The 17,085-nt window shown below is 53.3% G+C and overlaps 1 protein-coding gene across 1 annotated transcript; it reads left to right on the top strand.

Moving 5' to 3' along the window:
* The first annotated feature begins 1,476 nt into the window (after positions 1–1,476).
* PABPC1L (poly(A) binding protein cytoplasmic 1 like) lies at positions 1,477–16,222 on the top strand. The gene is made up of 16 exons (XM_064521438.1): positions 1,477–1,559; positions 3,033–3,244; positions 3,963–4,156; positions 4,633–4,748; positions 5,571–5,710; positions 6,688–6,782; positions 7,101–7,238; positions 7,775–7,870; positions 8,934–9,200; positions 9,897–9,987; positions 10,313–10,441; positions 12,064–12,203; positions 12,716–12,809; positions 14,273–14,403; positions 15,157–15,246; positions 15,841–16,222. The coding sequence occupies exons 2-15, from the start codon at positions 3,052–3,054 to the stop codon at positions 15,238–15,240; spliced, it is 1,908 nt and encodes a 635-aa protein (XP_064377508.1). The 5' UTR covers positions 1,477–1,559; positions 3,033–3,051; the 3' UTR covers positions 15,241–15,246; positions 15,841–16,222.
* The last annotated feature ends 863 nt before the right edge of the window (positions 16,223–17,085 follow it).

Below are 17,085 nucleotides of genomic sequence, written 5' to 3'. Positions count from 1 at the left end.
GCTCCAAAAAGAATAAATCCCAGGTGTTGCCAGCTGTTCCTGTTCAGCAGAGCACTTGTCCTGCCTCAGTTCTTTCGGATCACATCTTCCATCCTGACTTTCTCCTTTGGGGGGGAAAGGCTGAGCATAGGCAGACTGGTCATAGAGGTGATGAGTAAAGGTGTGTGGAGATAAAAGGGGGCAGATGAGCAAGCCAAAGAGCAAAGTTATCTTAGTTCTTCAAGTAACCACTGCATTGCTTTGGGAAAGGGCAGTCCTGCAATGTAGACTGCAGTGGGCTGACCCAGACCACAGTATGCATGCGGGTGTAATCTGTGAGTTTTAACTGATCTAAGCTGGTGCTGCTGCAGCTCCTCATTCCTGGCACTGACGCTCATCTGACCTGTGGGTGAGCCAGTTCACTGTGTGAAACCACCAGAAAACTTTGTTAAGGTAAGTTTTCTCCTGATTTGCACTTCAGCTGACCCCGAGGGTATTAAAGGAGCACATGGGAGTGCTGAGATGAGGCAGAGCTGAGTGAGCAGTGCTAACTGAGGGCTGGCTGACACTTGAGAAGCTGAGACTCCTCTGAGCTCCACTGAAGGCCTCCATGGCAGCACAGGAGTTGCCTTTCTTAATGAGATCCTGAGCAGATGTGCTCAGGTGAACGCAGAGATGTGACACATCCTCCTTCACTGACTTGCCCTCCTAAAAATGCAGAAGCAGAGGAACTGCGGCCGTGAGGAATGGAGTCTGACTGATACGGAGATGCTTACCTTTTAGGTGCCCCGAAGCACCCCAAACGCTGCCCTCGGTTTGTGTGCTTTCTCAGTCAGTTTCAGCTGCACAGCCAGCTTTTCAGTCACGAATCACCAGCTCTTGCACACATGTTTATGTTCAGCACAGCTGGGGCATGATCTCTCTAGATTAAGGTGATCTTACAGCCACAACGGTTGTGCGCAATCCAGGCAAAAGGTAATGTTAGAGACCATGTTCTGCATGCTGTGGGTCTCTGGTAGGCGTCAAGGGAGTTTGCTGTAGAGTCTGGGAGTCCATGAGTGTCTAATGCTGAGGGACTTGTAGTGAGCTGTGAATATCCTACCTGCTCCTTGCCTGCATTTCTTCAGCAACTTCTGCAGGGAATTGCCTTCCAGAGCGTGCAGGTGCCTTCCTAAAGTACGCGGGTGGGACACGCAACACTGGCAGCGCGATCGCTCCCCGCTGCCGGGCGCTAAAATGCCGCATCATTCCCTTGCTCCTTAGTTCAGAACACGCGAGGGAAGCGCGCGGCTGCTTCACGCTCACTTTGCAGGAGCAGGAAGCAGCGCCGCAGGCCCCCCGGGAGCCCCCGCGGCGCCCCTCGCAGCACGCCTCGCCCCGCTGCGGCGGCCGCAGCCCCGCCCGCGCCAGCTGCCCGGCGGCTCCGCCCCGGCGCGGCAGCCCCGCGCAGCCCCGCGCAGCGCGGAGGCGGGGTGGGTCGCGGCCCGCCCCCGGCCCGCCCCGGGCCCCCGCGGCAAGAGGCGGCGCCGCCGGCAGCCGGGAGCGGCGCAGCCAGCGGAGCCGCCGCCGGAGCGCTCGGCGTGAGTGCGCGGCCGGGCCCGCCCGGGGTGGGGGGGGTGGCGGCTGGTGGCCGGTTATTTATCCGACGGGAGAGGCTCGGAGGAGCGGCTCGCCTCCCCGCCGCCCGGCCCGCTCTCCCGCCGCCGGCAGCTCGGTGCCCGGGTGTGCTCGGTGCCTCTCCCTGCTGGCTCTCCAGCTCTCCCTGCGCTCGGGCTGCTGCCGCTTCGGCCGGGCCGCGGTCCCGCCGCGCCGCGCTGCGTGTGCCAGCTCTGCGTCTCGGTGCCGGCTCGGGTTTGTGCTTAGCCCTCCCCGCTCTGCCTTTTTTCTCTCCTTCCTTGACTCTTCGCTCCCTGTCTCTCCAGCTACGGGGAAGGAGCTGCGTTTGCTCTCCGAGCCCGCGTTTGCGCTGCCGTCGTTGCTTGCGTGAGGCGCTCGGGAGGGGCTGCTCGGCTGTGCGCAGCGTGGTGCCGTCTCGGGGCGCTGGGCCTCGGGGCCCGGCTCGGCTCTGCCCCGTTCGCCCTTGGCTGTCACCTCCCCGACTGAGGAGCCGCTTGGATGCCCCCCGCTATGCACATGCTTTTATTCTGAGCACCAGTAGGGCGTCCTAACAGCCGTTCGTGGTCCTTCGAGCTTTAAGCTAAGAGCTCCAAAGATTGGCTCATAAACTTTTAACCTTAGCACCTGCACTGCTGTTTGCCAGATAGTACCTCATTGCATCCCAAGTGGGGACTGACATCTTCACCCATGGTTTGCACTTGTTTAATGATAATGAAAGACTGAGCACCGCTCTATCAGCTTTTTGTCCTTGCTAGCAAGCTGAGAAGTTGGGATGTGGTTCCTGGGTGAAGACATGGGCTGTTTGCCTCGTTCTCCACCTGGATGGCTGTGGGGAGCGGGTGCTGGGGCTGGTGGCTGCAGCAGTGCGACTAGCAGCAGCATTGCAGGCTCTCAGGTTGCCCTGGGAAAGTTGGTTCCCCGGTAGGGAAATTCCACTGAATCGAGGCAGATGCATGTTCCTTGAATTTGCTATGCCTGGAGAACAGGCTGGAGGGAAGGATCTAGAAAGGATTAAAATGGAAGCACGTGGTGGGGAAGGGCTGTTTCCTTCCTGAGGAGTGAAACTCCATTTATTTCTCTCTCGGTGCTCGGGTGTTGAAAGGAAGGAGCTGGCGTGTGCAGAGTGTGCGTTGTGTCTCTCTGCTGCTCCCCAGGTGTAGGGGGTTGTGACTTGTGCAAATCACTCTAGCTTGGCTTTTACACCAGTATTGAAATGTCCCTGTGAAATTTGAACTGTAATGTTCTTGGGACATTCCTGGTCCTAACTTTGGTGGAAAATGCATGCTTTCCGTTGCTGTAGTAGGACCAATCTGGCTTGGGCAGCAGGCAGGGATCAGCTCTAGCAGTCTGTGGTTACTGCAAGTGATCCAAAACCTCAGCTCTGCAGTCTTACACTATTGCTGCTCTTGAGTAAGTGGGTCTGTCTTCCTTCACAGTTAAGCTTTGCAGTTGACCATGAATGCTAGCGGTCCCGGATACCCCTTAGCCTCTCTCTACGTGGGAGACCTGCACCCGGACGTGACTGAAGCCATGCTCTACGAGAAGTTCTCGCCTGCTGGGCCGATAATGTCCATCAGGGTCTGTCGGGATGTTGCCACGCGCCGGTCGCTGGGCTACGCCTACATAAACTTCCAGCAGCCTGCAGATGGTAAGCTCCGTGTAATGCAACCCTGACGGTGACACTTCTCTACAACTGGGATTTGGGGTGATGCAAGAGAGGGAAGGGCAGGTGGTAGAAAAACGGGGCTTGGTGATTTCACCGGACGCTGATCCTGATGGCTGTTAGCCCTTCTGCAGGGCAGCATGCCAGCTCGCGGCCGTGGAGAAGCGAGGCCCCTCTTCTGCACCCCACCGCTGCTGGTGGCAGGGGCTGTTCTTGTGTCTAACTGCAGCAATACTGAGGTGAACAGCAGAAAACCTGAAAGCTGTTGTAGTTTAGAATGAGACAGCAGTAGTGGGAAGGTGTGAGCCTAGTTGCCCTGGAGACCGAAATCCATTACTCTGTACAGCACAAGTGACTTGGGCAACTGCCAAACTTGAAATTGCAGTGAAATGAATGAGCCTGTGGGAGTCTGATGTGCTTTGTCCATTTATTACCAAAAACCATGAAAATGAAAGGAGTGGGGTGGCTGGTGGGGTGGAGGTGAGGAAAGCAGACCCCTGCACCATTGCCAGCACTTCTGAAACGGCCAGTGCTGGGTTTGTCAAGTTGCTTTTCTGGTTTAAGTTAAGCTTCCATCCAGCAGTATCCCTGATTCTTGTGCCTGCCTTGGCTGCTGCAAGATGTGGACAGGGATGTTTCTCTACTATGTTCCGCTCTCCCCCATGTTTACTTTTTTGCTGTCAAATGTGCGTGTCTCTGCCAGCCGAGCGAGCCCTGGACACCATGAATTTTGAAGTGATCAAAGGCCGGCCCATCCGAATCATGTGGTCCCAGCGAGACCCTGGGCTCAGGAAGTCGGGGGTCGGAAATGTCTTCATCAAGAACCTAGATGACTCCATTGATAACAAAGCCTTGTACGATACGTTCTCGGCATTCGGAAACATCCTGTCTTGTAAGGTAGGTGTGTGGGGTGGTGCGCGCTGCAAAAACCAAGACTTTCCTAGGTATTCTTGGCAGCATCTTCCAACCAGTTGAAACTTAGTGTTCTTGTTTCACTTCCTTTAAATTCCCCCCTTTGCATGAAGAGAAGCCAAAAGTTTGTGTTTTGTGTGGGAAGGGGTAGCTTTATTTGTTTATGCTAGTCCCTGTACAAGAAGGCTGCGTGTCTGTCTGAGCTCTGTGTGTTGATGGCACTTGGGCCTCAGCTAGCCAGAAGCTTTTAGGTACAACATAAAACACTCTGGCCGCTGGAGGCTGAGTGCCTGTGTCCTGGCAGGGCTTCTGGCCACGTGTCAGGGAGACTGACTGCTCCTTGAAAAGGAGGGTGGCTTTTCCTGGGACTTGCTCATGCCCAAGGTAGGGAAAGCCAGTGTGTGTGTGTCTCCTTTTCTTTTTATTCTTCCCCTCTCACTCTCCTTGCTCTGCTTTTGTAGGTGGTTTGTGATGAAAATGGATCCCGCGGTTATGGCTTTGTTCACTTTGAGACTCATGAGGCAGCAACTCGGGCCATTGAGACCATGAATGGGATGTTGCTCAACGACCGGAAAGTGTAAGTGGAGGAGGACTGTCTCTGTGGGTCTGCCCTTGGCACCGATCTCCTTGCTGGGTCTGGTTGCTTGGCGTGTGCTCAGGGAGCAAATGTGTGTCCTGCAAAGGCGGCTGCTGTTCCTGCTCCTTCCTGTGTCCCATCTCTTCCCTTCCCCCTTTTTGCTTTTCCCCGTTGAGCTGCTTTGGCTCCTGTGCTCTCCCGAGCACTGAGTCATTCATGGTTAATGTTGATGCAAGCGCAATAGCGGTTTGGAGTCCTTCCTGGTCGAGGGGAAGGAATCCAACCTGGGGCTGTGCTTTAGGGCTGAGGCAGCATAATTAATACCCACAAAGCAGCACTCGTCCTGCCTCTTGGCTGAGGGGACAGATATTCTGGGGCAGGAAGAGGTTTTGGTGTTCTTCAGCGCTCTGCTTACATTACATCATTTTTGATTTCATGGGCTGCTTCTGTAAGTCTTCTCCTCCGCAAATGCAAGCGGCTACCAAAGGGATGTGGGGACATCTTGGAGGAAGAGACCTCACACGTGGTGGCATTTCTTTGGGCCCTTTGGGGTGTCCTAGAAGGAAAGCCCCTAGCTGTGCCTGGCATGGGGCTGCTGCCTGTATTAGCGCTCTCCCTGTTCCAGTAGTGCCAAGTGGAGTCTGTGTAGGGGGGAGACCTGTGAGTTGCTGGATGCAAAAGACATGGTGAATTACCAATGACCAAACCACTGCTGAAGGTGACAAGGTCTCTCCTGGCCTGTACTGAGATGGATGCCCTGTGTCTGTCCTCCCTCTGCAGAGGTTATGGAGGGTTTCATGTTCTTTTGCTTGCTTTCTGCAGATTTGTTGGCCATTTTAAATCCCGCAAAGAGCGTGAGGCGGAGTTTGGGGCTAGGGCAATGGAGTTCACCAATGTCTACATCAAAAACTTTGGGGATGACATGGATGATGACAGACTGCGGGAAATATTCTCCAAGTTTGGTGAGTACAGTTGCTGGAGTAAAACATCCTAATGTCTGGTAAGCTGGAGTTGAGGCAACTGCAAAGAAAGACAAGGGAGAGCGCTTGAGTAAATCCAGTGTCCCGTGTCTTGGTAATGTGATTTGGTTTGCTTAAACACCGCATAGCCAAAGGACTGCAGTGACTTAAGTTGTCAGGATGCTACGTGCCCTTTCCTGCCATGGTGGAGGATAGCTTGCATTGGGTGCCATCCCTAAACAAGTTCTTACCTCATGGGCAGAAAGGTTTCTTGAAACTTTCTCAAAACCAGACTGCAATCTGGTTGTAGGAGTCCTAGGAATAAAAGCTGCTGAGTCTGAATTTAAAGCAAAAGTTGCTTTTTCAGTTCAAACCTGTAGTGGAGAATGTCTCTTAGGACAGGGTTTAGCCTTGTGCCGACACACAGGCCATGCTGTCCAGGGTTGGCTGGTGCTAGCCCAGATCCATTGGGTTCGTACGAAGGTACTCACAGGTTGTGTGTTCACATATTAAGGGCATGAGACTATCTGAGTTGGTGTGTTGGCCAAAGAAGCTGGAATGCCAAAATGTAGTCAGTATCACACAGGCTTCTAGCATTAAAAACAGAGCGTGGGCCTTTCATTTCAGTGTCTCCTGCAAGAGGGTTTCTAAGCAGCAGGTGTGTTGTCCCCACAGCTCCTTCCGGGGCCTTGCTGCCCTGCCCTGCCAGCACCTGCAGCTCCCCGAATGCTGCCTTCCTCCCGCTGGTGAGGGGCCGTCTCCGCTGCAACGCACACCCTCCCTCTCCCGCGTCAGAGCGGCGTATCCGGCTGCTTGTCCTGCCCTTTGGCTGTTCTGCGCTGCCGCAGCCGCCCTCTCTCCTTGCTGGCCTGGCTTCTTGTGGTGGCTCCGCTTGCAGCTCCAGCATGGGCTGCGCGTGCCTGCTGCGTCCCCTCGGCGGACACGCTTCGTCAGACCGATGCTTTCTCTTCCTGTTGCAGGAAAGACGCTAAGTGTCAAAGTCATGATGGACAACGCTGGCCGCTCAAAGGGCTTTGGATTTGTCAACTTTGAGAAGCATGAGGAAGCCCAGAAGGCAAGAGGCTCCTTGCTACAGAGACCCGATCGACAGCTCCAGCTGTGCTGTCTTGGCAGAGCAGTGTCCTGAGCTTGTCAGCTGCTAAGATGCCACTGCCCACCAGTGTCCTAGGGTGGAAAGTTCCCTGGCTTCTTGCTTGTCTGGGTATCAGTATTGGCAGGGGTGTCTGGATGGCCACACCCTGCCTGGGCAAGTCCTTGCAGAGGGAGGAACCGCTGCTCCTCAAGAGCAAAGCTGTGGTGGGGCTGGGCCATGGTGGTAGGTGAAGAGCAGGGCTGGGCACGGTGGGCTCAGAGCTGTTCCCTCTGCTGGCAGGCCGTGGCTGACATGAACGGGAAGGAGATCAACGGGCGGATGGTGTATGTGGGCAGAGCCCAGAAGCGGCTGGAGCGCCAAAGTGAGCTGAAGCGGAAGTTTGAGCAGATCAAGCAGGAGAGAGTGAGCAGGTACCAGGTAAGGGGAGGAGAGCAGAGCTGCTCCATCCTGCAGGTTCCTGCCAAGGATGTCTGCTGGGCCTTGGCCAGTATCTTCAGCTTCGAGACAGTTCAGGGCTGTCCCAAACAGATCTGTGTGCTGGGTCACTTATGCAATAAAACTGACTAGTTGGTCTATAGGGAAGCAGTATTGAGAAGAGACCTCTAAACCCAGGATGATGTTGGCAGGCAAACAAACAAGTCATCTTTTTTCCAGAGATTAAAATGTTCCTCTGGAAATTAGGAGGCTTCCTGAGGTCCTGAAGCAATTTTTTCGAAACTGTCTGAGCCCTGCTCATTCAGTGCTTCTCACCTATTGGTGAAGCCTGTGTGCAGTCCTGGCTCCTCTTCAAGTCAGTGATTCTCTGCAGCTCTGGAGAGGGTGTACTTGTGGGCTGTCCCACCCTCAGGTTAAGCTGCTGATGGTACATGCATCAGCTTCAAAAGCTGCTGTAAACTCTGGGAGCCTGCTGTACTTTGGGGAGGGACCTAAGCTGCTTTTCTGTCTGTTTGCAGGGAGTCAACTTGTACGTGAAGAACCTGGATGATGGAATAGATGATGACAAGCTGAGGAAAGAGTTCTCTCCATACGGCACCATCACCAGTGCGAAGGTGAGAGACGTGGGCTGTCACTAGGGCTCCTGGGGATTTGCTAGCCGTTGTGCTCAGCCCTTTGCAATGCCCTTTAAAAGGCGTCAGGATTATCATCCTGCTGAATTATAATCCTCCACTGGTGGTTTTTACCCCAAGCCAAGTACAAAGGATCATGTGTTGCTTGTATCCAGCTCTGCCTTGAAGTTTATTAATTCACAGAATCTTTGTAATTTTACCGAGCTATCCCAGCCCTGATGAATTGCAGGATACGGGACCCTAAAGTTGCACTGTTCTGAATATTGCACAGCTGCTTGCATAGTTCAGGAGCAAGGTGACATATTTGTACAAATGGAAATGATCCACCAGCCAGCTGGATCTGCAGAGGGCAGAGTTTGCCTGACTGACAGACTGGCATTTGGTTTCTGGAACAGTAAAAAGTGTCAGTCTTGCTACCAAAGTGCTTTTCCTGAAGGCTGTGCATGTGGGTGCAGAGGAATGGTTTGTCTTTAAGGTTAAATATCCATCAGCTCTGAGAAACTCATACTGCATTTGGCCCTCAGGCAGGATACGGGGCCACACTGATCCATAACCCTTGCTCCCAAGGCGTTGGGTACTAGAGCATTGCTGGCCTGGGGGTCTGGCAAGGCTTTGGCACAGACCCCTGTGAAAGATCACAGGTTGCAGCTCTTGGGCTGGCCCAGGCCCTGACATCTTCACTTTAGCACATGAGTGTGTTTCATCTGAATGAATTCTCCCCTTGCCCTGGAGAAGTCTCTGCAGAGCCGCAGTGGGCGCAGCCCCTGCCGGCCTCGCGCAGCCAGGCTGGGAGTGGGCTCCAGCAGAGCCCTGTGTTGAGCTGTCCCATCCTTGTCATGGCAGATACAATCGAGTGCCTGTCGCTCGTGCCCTGGCTTGGAGATCCTGCTGCCAGCCTGGCGTGGGAGAGCTCGGTCCCCTCTTGTGCTGGAGGCTGCGTATCGTGTGTCTGTCCATCCCTGTCCCCCTCCCCAACCGCTCCGTGATTCGCGGATGGCATGTGGTGATCTGTGCACTTAGCTGTGTTGTTCTAATCCAATTTTAGGTGATGACAGAGGGTGGACACAGCAAAGGGTTTGGGTTTGTATGTTTTTCCTCCCCAGAAGAGGCTACTAAGGCCGTGACAGAAATGAATGGACGGATCGTCAGCACTAAGCCTCTCTACGTTGCACTTGCACAAAGAAAAGAAGAACGGAAAGCAATTCTCACCAACCAGTATATGCAGAGATTAGCCACCATGAGGGCCCTGCCTGGCCCTCTCCTTGGCTCCTTCCAGCCCCCAGCGGGGTACTTCCTACCCCCTATCCCTCAGGTGAGTCCCTGCTCGCATTCCCAAATGTCAGTCTCAGCATGGGGACCCAAACTTCCGAGGGCTGGAGGAGGTGGGTTTTGGCAGAACAGAGTACCTGCACGCTGCTCTGAAGTATAACCGTTCCCCATTAGAATTATCCTGGTCCCCTGATGGAGATGTAGGTCCAGCATCCTCATCTCACCTGGCCTCCTTGATGAACTGAAAGCCTCTGGTGTGCCCTGTGCTGCACAGGCTGATCTCGGGCCGAGGGCCGTATGCCACTTTGCACAGGCGTGAAGTGCGTGTTGGCTTGGTACGGTCCTGGGCTTCGGAGTGGCTGGACTTCCAGAAAGGCTGGTGGTTTGCGGGTGGTCTGGGCAATGGTGTGGACATTTAGTAGCCCACTGCCTGCGTATCATAGGAGGGTGCAGAGAAGTGTGGTAGGAGGGTAGGAGTGTGGGAAAGAGTCCGTAATGAAATTGGGGTGAGAGAAGGGTTACAGAGGTACAAAAGCACATGGGGAGGGATAAATGGAATTGCTGGAAGGAATGAATCCAGACAGCAGGACTGGAAGTGGATCTCTAAAACACTCCAGCAGACTGTGGAGCACGGTCTTGGCTTGCCTGTCTGTGTGCAGTGCCTGCTGGGATGCTCTGCATTAGGTCTGACTTGCCTCTGCTCACAAGTCACCTTGGATAACATGTTCTCCTTTCATAGCCACAAACCAGAGCTACTTTCTACAGTCCCAGCCCAGTTGTCCCAGTCCGCCCTGCCACTCGTTGGAGTGCGCAGCCCTCCAGGCCTCCCTGTGAGTGAGTCTGTCTCTCCCTGTGTGCGTAGAGCAGAGCTGTTCCAGTCTGGTTTTTCTCTGGTTCTCTGGTGCTGGGCTAGTTTAGGGTTTGAGGTCTCCCTAAAAATGGCACAGAATGAGTAGCTGTGGGAAACCATTGCCTGGAGAACTGTCAGGTGTCTTGGTGCATGGTCACTGGTGACAGGCACGGGGAGGAAGAGCAGTTTGGGTTATCCCAGAGACAAGGCAGTCCCACACTTTCCCCAGCCAGTAGGTGCTTCCCCACGTTTCCTTCCACGCCTCTGCCACAGGGAGCTGTGTTAATTGTGCTCCATCTCTACAGCAGCGTATCCTGCAGCTACCCCGATCCTGAGGGCTGCCGCACCGCCCCGGCGCCTGCTGTCCAACATCAGCACCATGAGACAGGCATCCACCCAAGTGCCTCGTGTGCCCCCCCAGGCCCAGAGAGTGGGTGAGTGGAGGAAGAACCTGGCTTGGACTTCACCATAGCAGATACGTGTTGTTGCTTGTATCCGCCTCCGAAGATGGATCGGTTTGTGTTATTGTTCATGGAGGAGTTCTGATGGTGCCCCTGATGTCATGGGACTGAAGCAGTGTCTGTAGCAAATGTGTGCAACTTTGGGGGAAGGTTGTGGTCTTGCAGGTAATGGAACAGGTCTCTAAGTAGACTGGTCTTGTTTGATACTGCTCCTTATGTGCATTCCTTAAAGATGGTGTAGCCATGGTGGCCTAGACAGTGCTCAGACTAAGGCTGAGAAAGACAAACTGTGAGAAGACTTCCTGGACTAAAGCAAAGGCTCTTATCTGCTCTAGCTGAACAGCTGCCAAGGTTGTGAGACTCCAATAAAGCATGTTCGTGTTAGAGGTGTTTGGGACTATGGTCTGAAAAACAGATCTTGCTGACATCTTCCCCCATGCCTTGCTTTGGTGCAGCTGTCCCTGTGTGACCAAGGCACCAAACCAGGAGTGTCCCATCCACCCTGCCAGCAAGACATGGCTGTGCTTTCTGCAGGCCCTGGGAGAGGATGTTGACTGAGTTGCTTGAGTGGATACTACATGCAAGATAAATACCTCACCCTGAGACCCACAGAAGAACTTCACTCCCTTGTCTGTCCCGTTACTTTTCTGCCGTTTGTGTTAGCTTGAGTGACGAGGAGGCTTGCTGAGCCGTGTAGGCCCAGGTTGGAGGACGTGTGCAAGTAGGTCGCTGCTCTTCCGATCTCCTCTGCAGGCAGGATTTGAGGAGAGGCATAAATAGTGTGGGGTGGAGGCTGTGCACGTGGTGAGCACATACAAGCCTGAGGTCCCCTGAAAGGTGGGCCCACCTTGTAGGGCTGCACATCTGCTAACAGCCCTCCCATCTTTGTGCGATTTTTAGCTCGGCTTCTCTTATTGGCTTTGATCCTTTTATTGTTGAAGCAGGCAGGGCGGGTACCAGAGAAAAGGTTTTCTTCTGCCAGGGTCCCTGCAGCTGAGGCGGTGGCAGAGGGAGGACAACAGAGCTTTCCCTGGTGACTTGGGTGTTGTTTGGTTGCAGACTGCGCTGCTGCTGCTGCTTCCCTTGGGAGTTGGCTCGTTTTACTGCTGTCTTAAATCGAATGTTGCTTGCTAATGTCCCCAGTCGTTCCTTCGTCTCTCCTTTTGCCACTGTTGCCCCTGTGTGTCTTTATTTTATTTTTTTCTTTTGGCTTTACATCCCTGCGCAAGGATAGCAAGACTGGGCTGGCAGCAGGGAGAATGGGAGCGTTTGGCTGCTGCATCTCAGTCCTCTATGGGGCACCGGCTTGTCCTTTGGCTACTGAAGTAGATGGGTGTATTTCTAGGAGAGATGACAAAGCATAGGTGTCTCTGCCAACTTTCTCTGCTCAAAAGCAAGCCGCCCCCAGGATGCAGCAGGCAGGACAGTGCCCCGCTTGCCCTGAGGGAGCAGCTTGTGGGCCGCCTTGAGCCCGAGAGCGGAGCTTTAGGCCATCTTGCTGAGCACATTGCCCTCGAGGCTTTGGCCTGCTAAGTCTTGGTGCAGATGTGTGTTTAACGGACCCTTCCTTACACATGCTCCTGTCTGCTTTGCAGCCAACATAGGGACCCAGACAGTCAGTGCTCGAGTACCCTCCTCGCCCACCCTGCCGCGGGGCGCGCAGCAGTACAAGTACTCCTCGGCCGTGAGGAACATCCAGCCGATGGGGAGCGTGACGTCCGTGTCGGCTCAGCAGGTAACGGCTTCGCAGGCTTTGCCTTCGGTGCAGCGATCGCAAGGTGTGGCCGTCCTCGGAGAGAAATGCTGGCCCCGCTTGGGTGAGCAGGATAGATTTCGACCTCTGCCCTGGCCTTGGGGACCCTGCAGCTCTGTTTTGTCATCAGTGCCATGGGGACTTTCCCCAGGGGCTGCCTGCTTAGCTAGGCTTAAAGATCCAGGTCCTGCAGCTGTGTGATAGTGGTGCTTGGCTCCGGCTTTCCTGAAAGCTGGGGTTTGGATACAGAAAAGCAGTGGCAGAGCCTGCAGCAGCGGCTCCAAGAGGGAAAATGCCCCGTTGCATTCGGGGCCCAGTGCCATTCCTGCAGAGAGCTAGATGCTAGGATAACGCAGCAGCTCTGTCCTGCCTTCCTGCTGGCTTTCTGCAAGAGACCTCTGTAGCCCTCGTTGCATGGTAACCCCGGTGCACGGCAGCTTGCACATCACTTCCAGCCTTTCTGACTGCTGCTGTTCTCTGTGGTTTTTCTCCAGGTCGGAGAGCCTGCTGTGCACGTTCAGGGGCAGGAGCCGCTGACGGCATCCATGCTTGCAGCAGCCCCTCCTCAGGAGCAGAAGCAAATGATAGGTGGGTGCTGCTGCTCTGCTGGAGGGGGCTGTGGAGCACATCCAGCCACCTGAGTGTGGGGCTGTGCATGCCAGGCCTCTGGGATATGTAGACTTGCATGCGCCAGGGAAAACTGAGCTGCTAGGAGAGGCTGTAAGCCTTTGTAGGACTGCTCTGATATTGTACTGCATTTAAAAAAAAAAAAAAAAAAAAAAGGAGGAAAAAAAAAAAAAAAAAAAGAAAAATCCAGGCTATGTAGGGAGGATTTGGAAAAAGCCAAACAGCTCCCCAGCAGTATTAGCTATCTGGCAGTGAGAACAGCATTGCCTCTGCTGCAGGGCTTGGCTAGAGCTCTGTCTTGCCGGTGCTGCCAGGTGACACAGGAGTATTTGAGATTCTTTGAAACTCTGAGCCCTGCTGCATTGCTGCTGTCAGGAGCAGAGGAACAGCTTGGTCATGCAGGTGTGGGTCAGCTCGGCTGCCTGTGCCTGACAGAGGCCTCTGCGGCAGTCCATGGGCTCTGGGTGGTGGCTGCCTTCCTGCTGATGGAGCAGCCAGTGTCTGCAGCACAGGAGCTGGAGCGCTCCCGTTGCTGCAGGGAGGTTTCCTTGCTGTCTGTCTTCCTTGGGCACTTGCCCAGGCAGGAGGAGGAAGGAGGGGGGGGGAAAGAAAAAAAAAAAAAAAAAAAAAAAAAAAGCAGGTCATGAACCAGTTCTTCTCTCCCTGGGAAGAAACTGCTCCTGCCAAAATAGGCCCCCTCGCACGCATCCTGGCAGGCAGGCACTGGCTGCACTGGGCACTCCAGCTGTGCCCTCGGCATCCTTTAAGGGTGGCCCGATGTCCCATTCGCCAGCTCGGCACTAGCTCCCCTCCCACGACAAGCGCCTGCTGCTCTCCACTTTCCCCCAGCAGCTTCCTCCTCTGCGGATGCTCTCTGCTCTGGGCAGGCCGAAATACTGGTTGCCTCTGCCCAGGATGGAGTAACATCTGGGCATAACTGGACGCCCCTGGGAATGGAGTAACTTTGTGGGGAAGGAGGCCTGTGCTACGCCATGCCAGGACACCTTGGCCCTGCATGGAGCTGCATGCAGTAGGGGATCCTGCAGTGACACAACCTGGAGGCTCAGCTTGCAGAGAGGGGGCAATTTGCATGGTCCCTGCCTAGTCCAGGCTGCTGCCTTTCCTCCTCCATACCAGTTTCCTAATATAAATTATTTTCTCATAAGCATGACCAGTAAGTAGGGGTACCTCTCCCACTTGTTAGGGGGTGTATCAGTGGGGCTGGAAGCTTTTTGCCTACAAACAGTGCTGCTGCAACATGCTGGAGTAAGTTTGCTTGTGAGTCGTGGTTTTCCTCATCATCTTAAGTTGAAAGGATGGAGCTGGAGTGCTGCTGGGAGGGCAGGAGGGCTTGCATTGGGTTTGAAACTGCTGGAGAGCACTTGCATGGTGCTCACTGACGCCCTTGCTGGTGTTTGGAGCAGGTGAGCGCCTCTACCCTCTGATCCACGCAATGCACGCCTCGCTGGCTGGCAAGATCACTGGGATGCTGCTGGAGATAGACAACTCTGAGCTGCTGCTTCTCCTGGAGTCCCCAGATTCCTTGCGCTCCAAGGTAGGAGGCACTTGGCACCCAAACAGGTCACATCCCAAAGGACAAAGTGTCTCGTGCTGCGAGCAGTAAACAAAGGAATGTGATTTTGGGAGAAGATGGGTCAAGGACAGCTGCTTGCTCTTTCTAAAGCAAAAGATGAAGAGCAAAAACGAACTCAGGTTGATGGCACTGCATGTAAGGGTGCCTGCCCTTCTCCAGCAAAAGGATATGCTTGGAGCAGCCCTCCAAAAGCATGGGGCTAGCTCTGAGAGCAGTTGGAAGGCGAGTAGGAATTGAGAGGGGAAGGGTGGGGTGAGCATTGCTCTTTGGATTGAGATAGAGATGCTCTCCTTCCTGAAGAATAAGACAGGTGAATGCTGCCTCTATACAGCATTTCTTCTGCTTCCTTCCTATTCCTGGGGAAGAGTTAGCTTCTGGTTCCCCTCAAAACATTCACTGTCAATTGATTGCACGCTCTTGTTGTTACTTGGAGGCAGGATTCACTTTCACCCCTTTTTTTTGTAACTTTTCAGAAGAGCCTGGGCTTTGCTGGGTGGTGTCAGGCAGCTTCCTCTAAGAGTTTGATTTCTTTCTGGCTGCTTCCTAGTCCTATAGAAAAAAGGAGAAATGTCCCAGCATTTCCCTAGGGAGGGAATGGAAGAGGTTTGTGTGAAGGCCACAGGGGGAACCTGCAATGTTGCATTTCGTGCGCAGTGCAGCCCTAATGGTAGAGCAGCTAAACTTCTTCCCCCAACGCGTGCTCTGCTTTGTCAGATCGAGGAAGCTGTTGCCGTTCTCCAAGCGCACCAGGCTACTGAGACGTCGCACAAGAGCAGTGCCGCGGCGTTCCTGCAGTGACTCGCGGTAGGTGCGGGGAGCCGCGCGGGAGCTGGCGTGTGCCGTGCGCTCGGGTGCCTGGCTGCTGGCTCTGGGCTTCATGTCCAGACCAAGTAAGGCTTGAAGAGCAATATAAGTATTTTGGGCTGTAGTATTCCACTTAAGTCACTTAATTCACACTTCATTTTCCATAATTGTACTGCGAAGACATAGTTCTATAGGAGTATCTTTTTCCCTGTGTAGATGAGCTGTGAAGCCAGGAAGCAAGATAAGGAAAGGATATTGCTTTTCCATAGGTCTAGTGGGGGGACTGACACAATTTCTTCTGGGATTTCCCAGTGTTGTTGCAGAATCTTGTCGGTCGGTATCACTGTAAAGGTTGAAGCTCCTCTGTGGGAACTGAATCTGTCCCTCCAGCAGAAGAATCGGCTCTCCTGATCAATAACAAGCGATTCAAACTCACGTGCCCCTCTTGAAGATAACATGTTCTTGATTTGTGATCAGAAAAACTGTTAATCCAAGCGCAGAGCTGACATGTAAACTTCTGTCTGGGTACAGTTGAAAATTGCTTATGTGGGTGTCCTCTGTGTGTATGTATATATGGTTTTTCTTTTTTTCTAGACTTGAGGATTGAGAGAGCCTTGAACACTGCCTTTGAAGAAAAACAGCAGCAACCTCACCACGTTTGTTGGAATGATGTCAACACTGTTACCCTGATTTGTCTTCAATGCCCCATCCTATTTTTTTTGTGTGTGCACGCATTATAAACCTTGCAGAATTGCTTCCTCCCTACAGAAGAATTATGCCTTTGTAAGGACCCCCAAGTTAGTTCTCCTCTTGCCACTGACCACAGTCTATGGGATGTAATGTGGAACCCAGCCTGGCTCAGCTGTCCAGGAAATGACAAGTGCTGATGAGTCATCATTTTATTGAATTTATTGGGTTCTGTAATTTTATTTGTTCCTGTAGCTGACACTAATAAAGAACTGATACTTCCACCCCCGATGCGCATGGCTCAGTCTCCTTTGCAGAAGACGACTGCTTTGTGTCTGTGTCATGCAGATGGAGAGACGGGCTTATGGCAGGCTGCTGCGGTGGCGGTGTCTGGAGTCTGTAACGGTGGCTGGGCTGCAGTCCTGAGAGCTGGCTAGCTGATGGGAAATGAGAAATGATATGTCAGATTAAATGAACAAGTTGCCAGACTAATAGTTCTCCTAATTTCCTTTAAAAAGCATCATCTTTATGTGGTTTTTCTTTTGTATTAGACCTTTTATGCCTGCAGGAGTGGTGAGACCGAGTATCTTCTGGTCACCATACTGTGTGTGTGTGTGTGTGTGTGTGTGCGTGCGCACAGGGGCCTCTCTGGTGCACAAGACCAAGTTTGAGTCTGATCCTGGAGTAGCTGTAAATCAAAAGTTATTCCTCCTGTGAGTGCTGCCTGACTAGTCACTTCATGAAGTCACTGATGGGCCTCAGTGTTAACTGCATCACATCCCACTGTGATGTTTCCTGATTACAGGAGGTAGCAAAGATGTAATTACTGTTTTCTGCGCTCTCAGCCTCTCCCAGAGCCTGTCATGGTCATCACCCTGGCCTTAATGCTATGCTCTTCCTATTTAGGAATTGAATTTCAGTCCCTAGAGGTTCCTTGGTACTTGATACTGGTAATGTATTGACCTTATTTGACTGCTTCCTTTAGCTTATACCTCCAGCAGCACAACCTGCCTTCTTTCTGTTCAGCTTGCGTACTGGTGTTGCTGTCTCACTTGCTCTTCCTTCTGTGCTGTATCATACCCTCACTCCAACTCACTTCTGATTCATTCCTCCTACCTCTTGCTTTCCTTCCAGCATTTTTAACAGAAGCAC

Source organism: Dromaius novaehollandiae, chromosome 16 (assembly GCF_036370855.1).
Source record: "Dromaius novaehollandiae isolate bDroNov1 chromosome 16, bDroNov1.hap1, whole genome shotgun sequence".
Taxonomy (NCBI): Eukaryota; Metazoa; Chordata; class Aves; order Casuariiformes; family Dromaiidae; genus Dromaius; species Dromaius novaehollandiae.
Note: the sequence above shows the minus strand (reverse complement) of the source record. Positions and strands in the feature narration are given on the sequence as shown.